This window comes from Cuculus canorus, chromosome 1 (genome assembly GCF_017976375.1).
Source record: "Cuculus canorus isolate bCucCan1 chromosome 1, bCucCan1.pri, whole genome shotgun sequence".
In the NCBI taxonomy this organism is placed as follows: domain Eukaryota; kingdom Metazoa; phylum Chordata; class Aves; order Cuculiformes; family Cuculidae; genus Cuculus; species Cuculus canorus.
In genome coordinates this window covers 21,363,595-21,380,925 of record NC_071401.1, presented here as the reverse complement: position 1 = coordinate 21,380,925, position 17,331 = coordinate 21,363,595, and the positions used below count along the sequence as shown (strand labels likewise).

General features: G+C 36.3%; 1 protein-coding gene across 4 annotated transcripts in view; it reads right to left on the bottom strand.

The window, feature by feature from the left end:
- Positions 1 to 17,331, bottom strand: part of CDK8 (cyclin dependent kinase 8) — an 80,246-nt gene that overhangs the window by 14,843 nt on the left and 48,072 nt on the right. For 3 of the 4 annotated variants that reach the window (XM_054070127.1, XM_054070121.1, XM_054070134.1), the window contains 3 exons: positions 5,018 to 5,075; positions 2,104 to 2,235; positions 20 to 163 (listed from right to left, as the gene is read on the bottom strand). In XM_054070127.1, coding sequence (XP_053926102.1) covers positions 20 to 163; positions 2,104 to 2,235; positions 5,018 to 5,075 — 334 coding nt within the window. The remainder of the gene's footprint in view (positions 1 to 19; positions 164 to 2,103; positions 2,236 to 5,017; positions 5,076 to 17,331) is intronic. The other variant, XM_054070139.1, reaches the window with a different exon arrangement.

Here is a 17,331-nt window from a genome sequence, read left to right as displayed (position 1 = left end):
AAAAAAATACAGTATGTACCTGCAGGAAATCCCATTACATTGAATATTCTGTCCAGCTGGTCATGGTGATAAGGATTACTAGTTTTGATATCTTCTTGTCGGCAGTGGAATATTGGCTCTGATGTTAGCAGCTCTGCAAATATACACCCTATGGCCCAAATATCTTTAAAAGAGGAGAACAGAAACAAAAAAAAAATCAGGTTAATCTTTCCAAAAGCATCTTGGTAAGGTAGAATGTTCATTTTTTAGCCTATCAGAGATAAGGTCCCTGCATTTAAAAAGTTAAGTTTCTACTGCAGAAGTGCAACACTTCCTTGACTTTTCCTCTTAGTTACGGATAAAGGTACACAACTCAGTAACTACACAAGAGCTGAACGAGAATCATACAAGGTTTTTTTGGAGGAGGGTTTGTTAAAGTGTAAAAAAAAGGTGAAAAAAATTAATTTGATTAAGAAAAAAAACCCAAAAGGTAACTATCTGAATAACAGTCCACCTAAAATAAAAATTAAGAAAAATCAGTTAACATCTTTCCTGTTCACTGCCATACGGTGCCTGCCTAGAAATGTGCCCTCTCTGATCAGCCATTAGTTTTAGTATGTATTAAATGACCCAAAAAATACAAGTTGAAAACCAGTGATATTGTAATAAGTCAAACGCTATCCATAAAACTTGTGGAAAGATAGGAACGAGAAAATTGCTCCACGTCCATGTACCTCAACTCTCTTTTTGATAACATCCATTTAAAAAACAAAATAAAACAAAGCAAACAAGAAAAGGCCACCCCCAAAAAAAACAAAACAAAACCCAGACCCTTTCTGTTTTAACTGTTGCATCCTAATCTGCAAAATCAGATAGCCTCTTTTCCCAGTTGTTCTCCCATCATATTTCTAGAATTTTTAACTTACATAAAGTAAAGGTACACTGAATCTTGAATGAACGAGAGCAGGTCATGAACAAGGACAAAAGCAAATGATGCAGAGAGCATAACCCCATTAGTCAGTGTCTGTATACAGTCAGTTTTTATCTATGCTGAAAAAAATTATGTACTACTGAAGGCCATGACTATCCATGCAGTACCACATGCTACAAGCAGAAGAAAATGCCAGTAAAGTGAACATTTAAATACAACAAAAAAAAGCAGTTTAAAGGAACATATAAAGAAATAAAGAAATATAATATTAACAGAAAAGTAAATTATAATACATGTAAGCCAAATGTTAGAATTCATGACAAAAATACTGATATGATCTTAAAAAAAACAATGGCTAAGGTCTGAGGAAAGAAACGGGTTGCAGAAAGAACATGTATTCCAACATAAAATCTCCACATTTGAGCAGAGTAAATGGAGATTTGCAAGGGATGTTATCTCCCAAAAAATGGTTGCCAGGCTTTAACCGATCTTTTAAACCATTCAGCAAGAGAAAAACCTCCCAACCCTCTTCCCTACAGTCTCTCTCCCTTCCACAGCAAAACTGTTCACACCCACTAAAGGTGAACCTCTCTCCACTCTACTCCTGGGCTGCTCCCCCCGCCCTACAGCCACAGCACACAAGGCTCCTGCCACCAGTGATCCCTCACCCCTGAACTGGTACCAGTGGTGATGGGCAGAGCAAAGAAAACAGTGCCATGCTAAAGTTGTTAACATTCAGACTGGTAAGTATGAATTAAGTGGTGAGGACTATGCAGCATTAACCTGATGTAACTAATGCCACCCTAACAACATCTGCATTCGGTAAGGCTTGCTTCCCTTCTTCTGATGCAGCATCACAGCCTCGCCTGCCGCACGACTGACACTCTGACCACATTTCACTACTTCAAGCAATTCCTGCTCACATTTGTTTTTTGAAAAAGACAGAGATTAAAATGCAGCGTATTTGTACAGTTCAGTTTCAGTGCAGCTAATACCCAGAAATATTTCATTCCTATATCTAGCTAGAAACAACAGTAAACTAAACAATTTGTCAAAAGTTTAGTATTTCCTCAAGAATCAGTGACATACACTAAAGTCAACTACCACCCTTTGTACTACTTATCAACACTTCAATATTTGGATGAACTTGGCACAAAGAACAAAATAGCAATTTTTTTATCCTATTTACTTACCAATAGCTTTGGTATAATGCCTTGCTCCAAGAAGTAACTCTGGAGCACGATACCAGAACGTTACAACTACTGGATCCAAGTCTGCTAAAGGCTTCAGAGGTGAATTAAATAATCGGGCAAAGCCCATGTCAGCTGCAAAATTCAAAGAGAGATGTTTTAAAATTTTAGGATAGCTACTAATAATTTTTTTAAAATGAACTGATTGAGTTTACTTGTTAGTGCTACCATCACTGTGCTAAATAAAACACAAATGCAGACTGTAGCAGATACAAATTCTGTGAGTAGATTTTTTTAAAGCTTTTGTATAAGTTATTGGATGTCATTACCTAGAAAGTATATCATTATAAATCATTACTAACGTGAGCCATTTAGACCAAAGAATTAACCATTGTTCTGAAAAAGCGCATCAATTCACTTCTCTCAGGACACTGGTAAATCCTGACTCATTTCACGTGATATTCTCTGGTAAAATATTCCGTTATTACGGGATGGTCTTTCAAGAAGTAGCATTTTAAATGTGAGCAAAATGCAAGTTCTGCAAAGGTTAGAATGATTTATAATACATACATGCACATCACAAAAGCTCCTTCCTCATGAAGTTAGCTGCAGCAATATTTCCTTAATAAAAAAAAGCAACTAAGCCCACAGTACCTGCCTCCCTACTTATTTTCTGTTTTCAAGACCTATATTCGTTATCAAGATACCAGTATTAAATACCATTTAGGCTATGATTTTAAAACTCTGTTTGGGGTCATTATATCATTAAAAACTGCTTTTTAGAATTGGTAGTATACAACTGCCTAGAAAGCAGCCTGAATGACCAAATACAAGTGATACAGGAAAAAATGGGCAGACACTAAAGTATGCACCTTCTCCCACCAAATCACTTCCCTGCCAACCACTCCCCAAATCCCAGTGAAGAGGGACTCTGTGGTGCAGGGATATAAGCATGCTGAAAAAGACCTGAGTTAAACAAGATGAGCAGCTATTGTGAGGGAAAAGGACCTAAATGCTCACTGGTTGATAGAAAACTGCACTGTAAATATGGGTCTCTAACTTGACTACACAAATCCTTAATTTTTTTTAATATGCATTCCTATTTATGACTGTTTCAATGCATTTAAAAAGAGAAACATTTTACAGTTTTCTATATAAAAAAAGGATTACTCAAGATATGATCAAGTAGCTACAAAAAAGGAAAACTGTTGGCAGAAAGTGAATTTATGACTCAAAATAACGTAAAAAGCCTATAAAATTATTTTAAGTTAAATACCAGTTATGTATTTTTTAGAGAAATTAGTTACACTGGAAAAGTGGAAGCCCTTGGTATAACTTCTGCACTCTCTTCCTGCTGTGGTAATATCTTTAGAAAGTAAGAAAAATATCTCTACATTTTGATAACACACTTGGAAATCCAGGGTCCCCCTCCCTTTTCCCCTGCTGGGAACGGATGGCTCAGAGGACTGGTGGTCCGATACAGAATCTTTCACCTGTCCATCAACAGCGTCTGACTAAATGTAGTTGTGTTCTAATTTATGCCCAAATTAATTCAAAGCTATCAGTTAAGAAGTAAATGGGTGGTCTGTGTGCAATTACTAGCAAGCAGTTGTGTACAGCAAATATCATCACCACCACAGTTGAACGTGAACATGCTCAGAGGATGACCTACGTTCTCAATTTTGGAAGCAACTGCTCCACAAAGAAAAGGCAATAGGAAGAAACTTTCCCTTCTGCTGTCCATGCTGTACCTGTACCTGTACCTTCTCCTTCTTTTGTATGGAGAAGACCTCAATCTCTACTGTCAACCTTAAACCACAGAAGGGCATTAAAGGCTTTCAGGGTAGGATCTGCGGAAGTGCTCAGACCTGTCCAGTCTGCTCCTTGGATTTGAAAGGGCAAGAGAAGGACTAGAGCAACACTGAACACTGCACACTGCAAGAAAATCCTACCCTGAATCGTTATACTAGTGATTAACATTATAGTTCAGATAAACAAAACAGTAAGAGTACAGAGCAATAATGCAGAAGAATAACCTCAAAGAACACCAGAGGGAAGTGAAAAAGATGAACTAGCTTAAAAAAAACCCTTCAGAATGGGGCTGTATTACCATAACAAACATAAGGAGGCTGTGCATTAGCAGCCTGCTATCAAAGTACTGCCACACCAATGCATAGCATGGTATAGATTAATACTGTTAGACTACAGTTAATTTTTGTTTATTTATTTACTTTCATTTAAAACAACTGAAGTTCTACAAATTATCCTCTCATTGTGAACAGTAATTCTCACAAGACAACATTACAATAGTGGGGAAAGTGTTGGGCTCTTCCTACCCTGGTATATCCAGTTTAAGCTTTTAGCAGTAGTGTTCGCTAAGCATTACGGCTGGATGACTGTTTTCTGGTCTTTAAGGTCCCTTGCATTTATCTCCAAGGGATTTGTCTACACTTTTCAAAACATTTTGTAGGTTAAATGCCACCTTTGATTCCATTATGAAATTTAAAGTTTGTAATAATGAGTAGTACCCTATTTAGATTTTATAAGCAGCAGTAAGATAATGTCATGGCATTACAGGGTTAAGTGGAGGAATTTTAAAATTGTATTTCTTTCTCCTCCTTTCCCCTAGCTAGCTCTCATATTTGTCCCCATATCAACCCCCCCCACACCCCACACAAATACCCACTTAAACAAAACATAACATTTTCCACTTTTCATTGGTGAGGTTACAGCATTTCATCGTCAGAACTGGTGCATGGGGCTAATATCAAGAAGCCAGTCACTCAGGAAACAGCATTTAGGCAATGTGCCCAGGCACGTACTAGTATTACAGTGACTACTTTAGGTGGTACAACTGCACCTTCAGAACATTCTAACTTAAATGCTACACTGGGACTTATCAAAGATATAAACATACCAATTTTTACTCTTCCTCGCTCAGGACCTTCACCCATAACTAAAATATTAGCAGGTTTCTGTGGAAAAAAAAATAAATATACAATACATATACCACGATAAACCTAAACATTAGTCTCTGAAAAGTTAGTTAAGCTTCGTTTTGCCAGTTTAAAACCAACTTTGTTTCGATAAAAATGACAAGTTACTCTGTCATAGTAAAGCTGTGCAAGGACCCAGACACAGGCTCTCCCTGACTGCATCTTCCTCACATTTCTTTTTGGCACTTCTGTGCTCCCTGACTGACAGCCTGGTGTCTGTCCTCAACCCACATGAGTTGGCAGTTGCTGAATCACCCAGATTTCTACCAAAACTGCCCTAAATCCTTCTGGGGGGGAGGCAATCCCGTTGCTGCCCACCACCCTGCACTCCCAGCACCAGGGAGGGGAAGCCAACTCTGCAACACGTTTTGCCCAGGGCCGTTAGGCACATTTGCAGACATGTTTTACATTAAAAAAAAATATCTGAGTGAGATACAGATTAAATATTGCCATATCACTTATATACTGACTAGAAAAATCATCTAAATTATTCCTATTTACAAGTGTGTACCAATTCAGACAGATGCAAAACCGGAAAGCATTGCCTTCACATAATCTTTATCTCAGTCTTCCCTTTCTTTTATCAGGAAGATGAGTTAAAGAATTGAGCTGAGGTTCAGCTAGTTAGAAACATAATCACTCACTTCTTAATCATATATTTTCTGCCATCCTGTTTCTCATAATCCAATCTCGGCATCTGCAGTCAGAAGATTCCTCAAATGCTAACACTACTCATATAAATCAAACCTGTAATGCTTACTTTGAGAGAAAGAAGTCAGGAAATTCACAACTAAAGCTGAAAATTTATGCTAGATTTGTTTTGAAATGGAGTGATTTAGACACCCAGTCATACGTAAATCTGGACAAAACTGAGGCTCCAATTCAAAAGTGAACTGTAAGAATTATAATAAGGCTGAGTTATAGCTCTTGATGACTTCCCAGTTTAAACTGAAGAAAAGAAGTAATCCAGCAAGATAGTTCAGGCTACCTAAAAGTTAATATAAAAAAGAAGTCTAATATCTTACTGTGATTTACCAAACATATTCTGCAAAATTCCAAAGTCTTACTGAATCTATCAGGCTCTTGTGTGAACACATTCAATGAGACAAAAGACCACAATTCGATATAAATCTACCAGCAATTCATACAGTGTAAAATGAGATTAAAAAAAAAAAGAAATCAATAATCCAGAAAAAAATTTCCTTGAGAAATTTAATTACTACTGCTTTTGAAATGCTCCAACACAGATTTCTGAAACTGTTCCATCAGCATACAAAACATGTAAAAGGAATTTGAGGTGTTGCATCTCTTGTCTGACTGCAGCTTAAAGGCAGAATACAACGTCGTCTCTGGACTGCGATAAAAGACTATCTTTCCATTATCTTTTCAACAGTAATAACAACAGATCCAACGGATGCTGCATTAGCTCAGTGATATGCAGAAAAAATCATGCCCCACACCACCACCCCTTTTTGTTTTCTTTAATAAAAGCATACACTCAGGTAAGCGTAGTTTCAACACAAAACAATGCAGTATGTGGGCACGCAGCTCACAAAGCATTCAATTTTGATCATTTCTAGAGAAGTCCTAGAAATAAACAAGCAGCATAAATCTTTAAATTCAGATTAAATGTTGACGTTTAAAGTAATTCAGACTGCTGGGTAAGAGAACACATCGTTTCACCACATAAACCATTCTATTCCTATGCTGTGACTCAAAGAGAAAATACATTAGTATCTTTTACCAAAGCTGCTTCAAGATACGTGGGATGTAAATAAGCAACATGCCTAATAAATATTTTTTTGAGTAGAGTTAACAATATATTACACAGGCACTAAAATTTTTCAGATAAATAATACATTGACCTGAAGCATAATTTCTCCCTCCGCCTTTTCACAGGGTGATAATATTCTACAAACATACTTGTAACTCCCTGTGATATTTTTTACCTTAAAATATTTTACTCTTTGGATTTTGGTAGGGACAAGGAGCCATATTAACACAAAGACTCCATTATGGCAGATGGTAAATCAGCCCAGCACTGGGTAAACAAATCCTGCCCCAAAGATCTTTTACCCTACGTTATGAGAGAAGAAAATACAGGAGCTGAAACGGTACTGGTTAGCAAAATAAGCAGCAACAGCTTGATTCACACTCAGATTTTTTTTCTCTCAGAATTTACAACAAACATTTAGAAATATAGACAATTTAGAAATCCATGTAGGAGTCTTCTAACACCAAAAAATAAAAGAAAACCCTCAGTCAATCTGGAATAATTATTCTCAGAAGCAGACTTCTTTCTAAAGTCAAAGGCCCTTCACTGAAACAGCTCTATTTGAAACAGAACATTTTTACTACAGGCAAAAATATTTATATAGTCACATCACTGTAAAGAGATTCAACATCACAGCTAGAGATACTAAAAAAAATAAATTTAAAACCAGAGGTCTTATTCTGAAGGCTTCCATTCCTAAAATCATTACATTAGTAGCTTGGAACAACATCATTAGTTGAAAGAATTTTCCAAACAAGACCACTAATCGGCATTTAAATTCAATAGGGGATTACCTAGCAGAATGCAATACAGGGACAGTATTGGTGTTCCTAAACCATAAGCATCCTGAGGACTCCCTGAAAACCATTCAAGTCCAGTAACAAAAGCCAAAACATGGGTCAGAGACTCTTACTCAAAATCCACCATCTGGAGAAAAAAACAACTCCCCAGATTTGTCTCTTGAGGCAACTCATTACATATTAGAAATTTATGTGCAAAGAAAAACATGCAGTCATTAGAAACAGAAGGGAGAAATCTGGACAAACTTCAGTTTAATTTGTGAGATATCAGTTTAATTTTAATTATCCAGGGAAACAGAAGTTTACAGCGCTTATTCAAATCACTTGGGCTGAGCAACTGAAGAAAAATCTTTCAGTGATTTTGGTATGGTGTTCTGAAAACACACTACTTTAAAACAGCTGTCCTTTCTATAACTATAAATGATCAGCTTTTAGAAGTCACTCATTTTTGTTCTAATAGAGTCATATTTACTTTCTCCTTCCTGTAAAACAACTTGCTCATGCCAGATAAATGCAAACGAGAAAGCTGTTATGATCCGAAACCAACTGTGAAGAGCCATGCAGGGATGTACAGCTGAGTACTTCAGAGATCAATAAAACCACTTTCTGACAACCCCACAGAACAAAACTTAAGAAAAATCACCCTTCCACCCCAACAGTCCACCTCAGCAGGAGGGGATTAATTTGTTCTTATGGAAGAATGGCCTTGTGATCATGGCACAGCACTAAATCTTATCTTGTCCTAGCTCTCACTTCGTACGACTCATCGTGTGATTTCTAGACAGGTCGTACTCTTGTGCATTTAAATCACGCTTACTGATGCAGAGAGAACAAAGATCCTCACTGAAATATTTTTATGTATTTCTATTATGATCAGTATTTGCAAAGCAAACAGCAGGTTATTATCAAACAAAGGAATTAAAACCCCAGAGGCTATACCAACAGGTTCATAGATCCATGGAGTTCAGGCAGTCCCCTTCCACCTGCCTGACCTGACAAAATACCACTCTTTCAGTCTACCCTAAACCTAAAGTCTCTGATGATGAAGGCTGCACAATTCTCTGGCAATCTATTCTCTTCCATTCTTCTCTACTGCAATGTTTTTCTTTTGCTTCTAACAAAACAAATGAGGTTACCCCTATTGCCTCTTCTCTTATACGTCAGCAGAAAGAGTAGACAACCACTCCTTCAATGAAAGGACTTCTTGCATTTCTGAATATCTACATCTCTTTTCAGTCCTATCACCTAGATCAAAAGAACCCTCTTCTGCTCTGTGTTTCCTAGTGGGTTATTCTTTTTGGGTGTGCAGTCATTCTTCTTGCTTCCCTCAAGCTGTTCTGCCTTGGGCCTCCTATTTGTTTGAATCCAAGTGCTCCACATTACACACTGCTCCTGCTGAGGCTTCACTACTGCTAAATACAGCAGAGGGATTGTTTTACACGCCTGGCACAGCATCTTCCACTTTAAACAACCCCAGAGTGGTATCTTGTTTTGCTTGACTGTGTAAGGCTATTGATTCTTGTTAAGGGTTACCAGCCATGTGCTTTCTTCACTTATTTTATTCAGGACTGCAACATTTTTCTTTTTTTTTAAAAAAACACATTTGATCGAACATTGCAGTCACATACTGCTTCTTAACATAAACTGGAAGTGTTTCTGTTCATTCAGAGGGGAAATCCAGACTTTAGAACTTATTTGGTTTTATATTTTGAAGATAAACAAGCAAATATCAAATTTATACCAATCACATATCAAATTTATATCAATTTATACCAATCAAATATATAAAATATCAAAATTATACCAATCTGTCTCTTGATATGACCATAAAAACCCAAAAAACTAGCAACCCCGTCAGTCACAGCAAGTTATTCACAGGAGCATGATTACTTATTCTGTGTCCACACACTAGATGACTGGAAATCACAGGACATTTTCTCATGCTCCAGGAAAGGTATTCTGCTGTTGGCTCCTCCTTCCACTAAGCTTTACTCAAAGCACTGAGGAAAAAAACTTGGCATTTTTAGACAGCTTAGCAACTATGATCTTAGATACTTCTTACTTTTAGTAACAAATCTGTAGGAACTGTTACTCCATGTATTTTGGCTACTATGCTTTTTCTGAACTCATTAAGTTTTCAACGATTGATTTTAAACATACCTATCAATGAGTAGCCAAAATTCTTTTGAATTATCTATGGCATTATAATGTAGAAGCTACGCCCTCATCCCCAGTTATTAACTGTTCACAGTAGTCTCATGTATTTATGATCACACTCACCCACTTTTAGATTTTCATATCATCCTAACCAACTTTCATTTAGATAATCCCATTCATGACTTTGGATACTACATCATTGCTCACCAGAGGGTTCGCAGCAATGGGTGAGTCACACCACTGACTTTTGTTAACCACTAATAGTTGTGCATCATTAATGCCTGTGCCACTGATTTTCAGAACAGTCACCTCACTCATTTCTACCTGTTATGAGCTAAAATAATTTAGACTGGTTTGGACTGGAAGGGACCTTAAAGATCATCTAGTTCCAAAAGAAAGTATTACACTGGTTTTCATTTAAAAAACAGAAAGCAGTTGAACTTCGTAAGAATAATACTACACCAAGTGCTTTTTATCCCTAAATTATTTTGCTTGTGCAATCATGGCCTCAATAATGATTCTATTAACATTTTATTAACACTCTATTAAATGACTACCTAATATTTCAGATTTCAAAGTGTTATATTAAACACTACAAGAAAATATTTGAATGCACAACCTCACAATCATACAAAAAAATCAACTTCTTCAGCTGTATGCGAGCAAGTGCCTGAGAAGCAAGAAACACAAATAAGTTAAAAATATCTGGTTGTGAAGTTTCTAATTCCATGGCATGGAGAAAAAATAAAAAAGGTTTTGAAAGACAACTGCAAGGGCTTACCAAGTTGTAGCCTGCTTGGAAGAGCTCTTGCATGACACAGCGGTAGAAATCTTAAGACATTGATGTGGTTTATCGCTTCCCAGTTAGGTCCTCTGACAAGAAAAACTGTGCAGCAAAAGCCTACTATCCTTCAGCTAGCCTTGCAAAATTCACACTCCATTATTTATGCTTCTTAAATTACATCTGCCTTTAACAACCGTGATGATCTTCAAGTAATCATAACACACAGCAAACCATCTCCTTATTATCAAGGTGAGATACTTCCTTGTTGCATTCTCAGGGTCTACAACTGATTTTTTTTAACATTTTATAGTTAAAGAAAATAATATAATTCTCTTTCTACTTCAAACAACACTGACTATTTCAATGCTAAGTAGTACTCTAGCACAATGGAAATGTCAGTATAATCTCAGTTAAATGATAGCATGAGCACTTTCCTGAAATTAATTTATTTCCTTGAATTAAAAAATGCGCATTCACAATAAGATAATTACAGCTACATTTATTAAATGAGCTTTAAAATAATCATCAAAAGACAATTACAAACAGTGGTAAAAACAACATATATTAAATCCAAACATTGAAGTCTTCTTTTTAATTAAAAAGCACCTGAATTGTGAAAAGCACTGAGAAATCAAGTAAATCTATTTTAATTTAAAATTTCCTGTCCATTATTTTCTTATAAAGGACATCTCAGACCTGTTTAAAAAAATATAAATCAAGCATCTAAATAAAATTCTCATTAAAACCAGGAACCATTAAAATTACCAGTAAAAGCCAAACAAAAACAAACCTCAAAATTATTAAAGCACACATGCTCAAAAATTTTAAAAGTACAGAAAGTATTTGGATAGGCTAGAAGATAGAGCGATGTCGTATCTATGCCAGGGAGGCCTTCTGCTAGTTACCATCACCGTAGTTTATCTCCGCTTCAGCCTGATGAAAGCTGTTGGCCTCACTATTACATTTTTATGCTCTGAACACAATCCAAGAATTTCCTTCCATTGCTGTCACTCAATTACTGCCAACTTTGGGCAATGTAACTTACTAAAGCCTGTACACAGTCTAATAAACAGGCTTTTCTCAGCTGAACAGAAAGTTGAAAGAAAATAATTTAATTACGCTTTTCAGGCCAACTCTCTAACTTCCTAAAAATGTACACCAGGACACACTGCAGTCCTAAGGACTACTAAGTCTCAAAGGACGAAAAGGTAGATATCGCAGACAAAATTGTTATAGCAGGAAAACCTAACATGTTAATCATCATTAACAAGTCATTCAAAAGTGTAATAACAAACTTAATACATTAAAACAATTAAGTCGCAGAGAAATATATGTCCTGTGGGTTTTGCTGCTGTACATAGTGATAACTGTACATAGGTCAGGACGCCTATGGACATTGTGGACACATCAGAGCAGGATCAAATGCAAGCGGAGAGTGTACACTGAAACTGTTTTAGATACTACATTATTCCATAAATAATTCCATCTCCTTTATCAATTTAAGGGTTCTGCCTCACCAGTGAGGATTTTGAATGGGTAATAAAAACAGAGTACTTTCTTTGCTTGCTCATTTTGTTGGAGCAGCTTCTGCAGGTAAGCATTCAGTAGTACTACAGCACTGTAATCTCCTATACTTTCACACAAAGGAAGAAAATAGCCTTATTTACTCCTTAGTTTGCATGCAGTTGTGGTAGCCATGCCATCTTCCTTAACAGTCCTATCTTATTTTTGTTTTTCATTTAAATAGTACTCTCATGACTTCCGTATAACCCTGCCTGCATTGATTAAGACAACTCCTCCTGTTCCAGATTAAAAACGGTGAGAAGCCTACACAATTTAACACTACGCACTTGCCAGTGGTTGCCTAAGCTTTGTTCCTGCTTCCTTGTCTAGGCACCTTTGTGCACAGACAAAAACAATATTTCAAACACACCCCCCAAAGATTGTTTTGTGTCACTTGTGTTCAGAAGCTGGGAATTTATACAGAGCAAGCTTTTATACGTGGTAAGTGTGCCCTATTTATAAGGTGAATTTTTCACAGGCTACGTTGAAACTGATCAGATTTAATCAAAAGGCTGCTTTCTTATCTTCTCAACTTTTCCTCTGTATCATGAGTACAGATGATTCATACCAATGGCTCAATTTTCTTTCTACAGCAGGATGCAGACAAAACAATTATCATGGTTATTTCCTGTATTTTGAACAATTTATATTCCTATCTTCCACAGCATTTTACAGAGTGATAAGCTTGTCACAGACTTAACAAGGTATTTGGTACTAAAAATCCTAACAAAACTAAACTGCAAACTGCACCTAAGTGTTTCTAAAATCACTCTCTAGGGTTTTTTTTAAATCCTACCACAGGGTTTTCATTGACTAAAATTACTTCAAAGGTGCATCTGTGATCAAAGAGCTTCTGGTCCTCCATACATCTCACAAGTCAGAACCAAAAGTTATGTTGATACATTCTCCATCTGACTAGTACAGTTCATTACCTTTACAACAGGAATTAGATCTTAAGTTTCTAGAATGCTTTCCCTCTGTAAAGGTCTTACCTCTATTTGTATTTATATATCTGGATATGAGAGCTACCTCAGTCAGTTTATCTATCACTACTGTGTGGCAACTCATCGAGATGACTGATCCCGTGTTCAGTGAAGGGTTACTTACCCACACTGCTCTCTTTCTAGCATCATAATCAGTTAACTGGCCATCCTGGAAAGCCAGCACAGTAAAAAAAAAAAACACAACAGGCTAGTAACAAATGAACAAGTTTAAAGCTACAAAGAAGAAAGAAATCTAGCATAGCCTGCCCATTGGTTAATACATTTGCATCTCCACAATTTCACCTGATTTGGGTAGGACTTTTCCTATTAAAAATATAAACCTAGATTCAAATTACTTTAAAAAATCCTCATACACACATACACACACAGATAAATGTAAAAATTATCTGCAAATCAGATATCTATGTATAACTGATACTGCTCCATATTAGTGAGATTACATGCATATAATTCGCATTATTTCTAAGCTCAAAAAAGCAACAGCAGAAGTATTTTAGCAAACTCAAATTTGACAAAACAGCACCTTAAGAAACGAATGAACCCTCTTTATATAAAGAATGGTGGTTCTGCTCATCCTGCATTCTGAGAAGAGCAGAAGTCAAAGACAGAATGGCAGTTACTACGCTTACAAGGAAGTTATCTCCTTTGCAGTATTCAAAAATCCTCAGCTATCGAAACTAGAAGAAAGGACAACAGTTTCTAATATTTGAATAAAAAATAGTTGTGAAATAAAGAAAACTTCCAAATCTTCATTTTTGTTATAAAGCCAGTGGCCATCTGACCTTCTACCCATACATCCAAACAGCTACATCCTGCTGTTCCTTCTCCCTTCCTCTCACATTTTTTCTATCACATGACAGAACAACGTTGGCACAGGTTTTAATGCATGTTGCTTTTGGAAATAACTTATTTTCCTTTATGAAGTCTTGGGGAGGGCACTATAAATGACTCCGAGATTGCTGCTGTAACAACTAATAAATGAATGTATGACTGACTGAAAATGCCAAGTTTGGCACAAATCAGTCGATGGGATCCCTGAGCTGTCAGACAATTTTGGGTAGCTCACTAAAGATTTTCAGATCACATCTCTAAACTGTTTCTTGTGAAAGTTCCTTAATGAAGAACCATTAATAGAAACCTCAAGCCTTTTGGACAGTTAAACAACAAAGGCAACTTTCACAAGGAGCTCCTACAACTTCACAAGTAATGTACCTAAGTAACACTTTTAGAGTCTCCTCAGAGTCCAATTTTCCTCACACAGTCAGAAATAAAAAAGCACCACAACATGAAATCTCAGTGGTATACCTTTTGCAAGCAATCTGGGAATCAAAAATACTCCTCTCAAATCACTCTTCCATATTAAAACCCCCTTTTGTGTATTGTACACACCAGTATCACAAAAATCCTTGACATTTTCTTGTTCAATATGATGCTACTTGGGCAACAGCTATGCCTTTTTCAACACTTTTTATACAGCTTGTGTAATTTTCCTACAAAAATAAAAAATCACATATTTGACTTTCTGCTTTGCTTCCTATTCTGCCTGCCCCAAATTATATCGCTCTGCTACAGGACTCTCCACACCATCATTAAGAGATGCTACAGAAGAGATAAATTATACACAATTTTAAGTGGGCAGTGTCTTCTTAAACATTCTTCATAGTTAACAGGAGCTGTTAGTAAGTTTGGCAGATCTGCTCTTATAGGCATCATAGAACAGGTTAAGTTGGAAGGAACCTTAAAAGTCATCCAGTTTCAAATCCCCTGCCACTAGATCAGGCTGTCCAAAGCCCAACCAGCCTGGCCTTGAGATCAAGATATTAATCTGATCAGCCCTTATCCTCTTGCGGAAATGATAAAGGACACCTGTGAGGTTTCAGTAATTCCAATGAAGAACAAAGACATGAAATCTTTGTTAAAAGACTTCACTGAAAATAAAAAAACTTTTTTTTTTAATTAAAAAATCTTTTGTATATTTCATGTATTATTAACTCACTCTTTCTTTTTTCATCATGAAAACTTTCTGTCTGGAACATCTTAAGAAGACAAAGCATTCTCTGATGGCTGCAGCTCTTGAAGCCCAGGTTCTCAGCATCCAAGTCGTAGATCTTGCTCCTGCTTTTCTCACCACACATATTCAAGCTCCCTCCCTTGCCTTTATTTCCCACATACAGAATCCTCAAGCTACTTTCCCACCTGCCATCTATATTGCAGACTAAACAAACAAGGTTAGTGGAGAGAGGCATGCACTATGAATAAGCAATGAACACTATCTATACAATATGGACAAGCCAAACTGATATGGCCCTGGTGAAACTCTGAGTGTATTTCTTCCAGAATGCATTTCCTCTTCTATTTGACTATCTTTTCATGAAATTGGAAAAAATTCAAATGTTTTGACACCATATCTTTTTATGAAATGTATTTGAAATTTGGTAACAGATGCACAAGTTCCTTGGGGGAACTACCAAAAAGCCACCATGCCCAGGTAAGCTTTGTCTCCTAAAGCAGCCAGACTATGCCCTCACAATATTGGTAGACCAACATAAAGATTTTTAATCACGGAACGTGCAACATTATTTAAATTTTCCAGCTATTTTATCCTAGAGAAATGCTATCACTTCTCCTATCTAAAATGATAAAGCACCAACTTGTTTTCAGTTTAGAAGTCATTACGCAATATGCAGACAAAAGTGTTTCTGGTACTGTTACTAAACGTATGCTCCACCAAACAAGGACAAACTTCTCAAAAGCCAGTACAATGACAAAAATTATTGATGAAAGGCATTTAAAAGATCTGCCTTGATTTGATAGCCCATAAAGTAGAGATGTAAATGGTTATAAATATCAGTCCTGAAACATTCCACCTAGCGCTGAAGGACTCTAGGGTAACAAGGAGAGAGAACACAAAAGCAGTACTCTTCACAACAGCCTTGATAGCCTCAAGTTTGCATCTCCCTTTTAGCAACAGATATTCATTACCCTTTAACCAGTCCAGGATCACGGGCTAAAAATTATTTGATTTACAGTGACATAAAAATGTCAGGAAAAAATAATCTGCTTCCATTGCTTCTTGTGTCTGACAGTTCTGCAATAGGTAAGTGAAAAATATCTCACTAAAACACCAATAATCACGTACAGTAACTTCAAGTCTTTGAATATTCATCTGTGTTATACTCATTTATCCCCAAGATATCTAGTGTTAAATAAGCAGGCTTACTTTTCATTTCTTTATTTGCACCTTGTGCTACTTTGATATAGAAGTTTTCACTGACTACAGAACTCCAAATTTAGACATTTTAACCAGCATTTCCTCTCGCAATAACAGTTTAAGAGTAAGGCTGCCTACATTTGGTCACATAATTGGCTACGTAAGTTAGCAAAGCTCTTCTAACAACATATATATTATTAATATATTATTAATATATCATTCATATAAAATAATATAGATATATATTCATATATAATAATATACATATATATTATTCCACCTTGATCTCCCATACGAACTGCAGACAAATATTGTGTTTACTACAGTTTCAAAACAAGATATGTTCATGAATACAGCAAAAAAGCATTGCCATATTCACTACCAGTTGTAAATGATGAAATTGTGGGACTTTTATCACCACAGAGCATTAGTTATTTTGAGAGGTATGTATGGAAAAGAAATACTGAGCTAAGAAGCGGGAAAATTACCGATAAAATAAAATTAGGTTCCAACAAACAGAAGTTGGCACACCAGACAAAGCAATATAGTCAGACCTTCTAGAAACACCTGCATAAGATCATGAAAGGCTAAAAAAAATAAAAATAACTGGTCTTTATGAAGCTCAGAGAAGGTTGGACTTGACAATCGAATAAATGGGGCTTTGAATAAAAGCAATAGTCAAGGAGAGGAGGATCTCGAAAATGTTCATGAAAAATGTGAGACTCCTAACCTTTCCTTGCACCCCCATTTTCACTTGAATCAAGTTTATAAAAAAGCTTTCTACTTGCTATCAGAAAAATATCTACCAAAAGTTCCCCTATTCAGCACTTCATCTTACTACAAAAAGGAATCTAACAGTACTGTGAGGTAAAAGATTATCAAGAACTATTAGCATTGATTTCCCATTGTTGCTTAATAGTGCTTGCTTGGACAAAAAGTTTC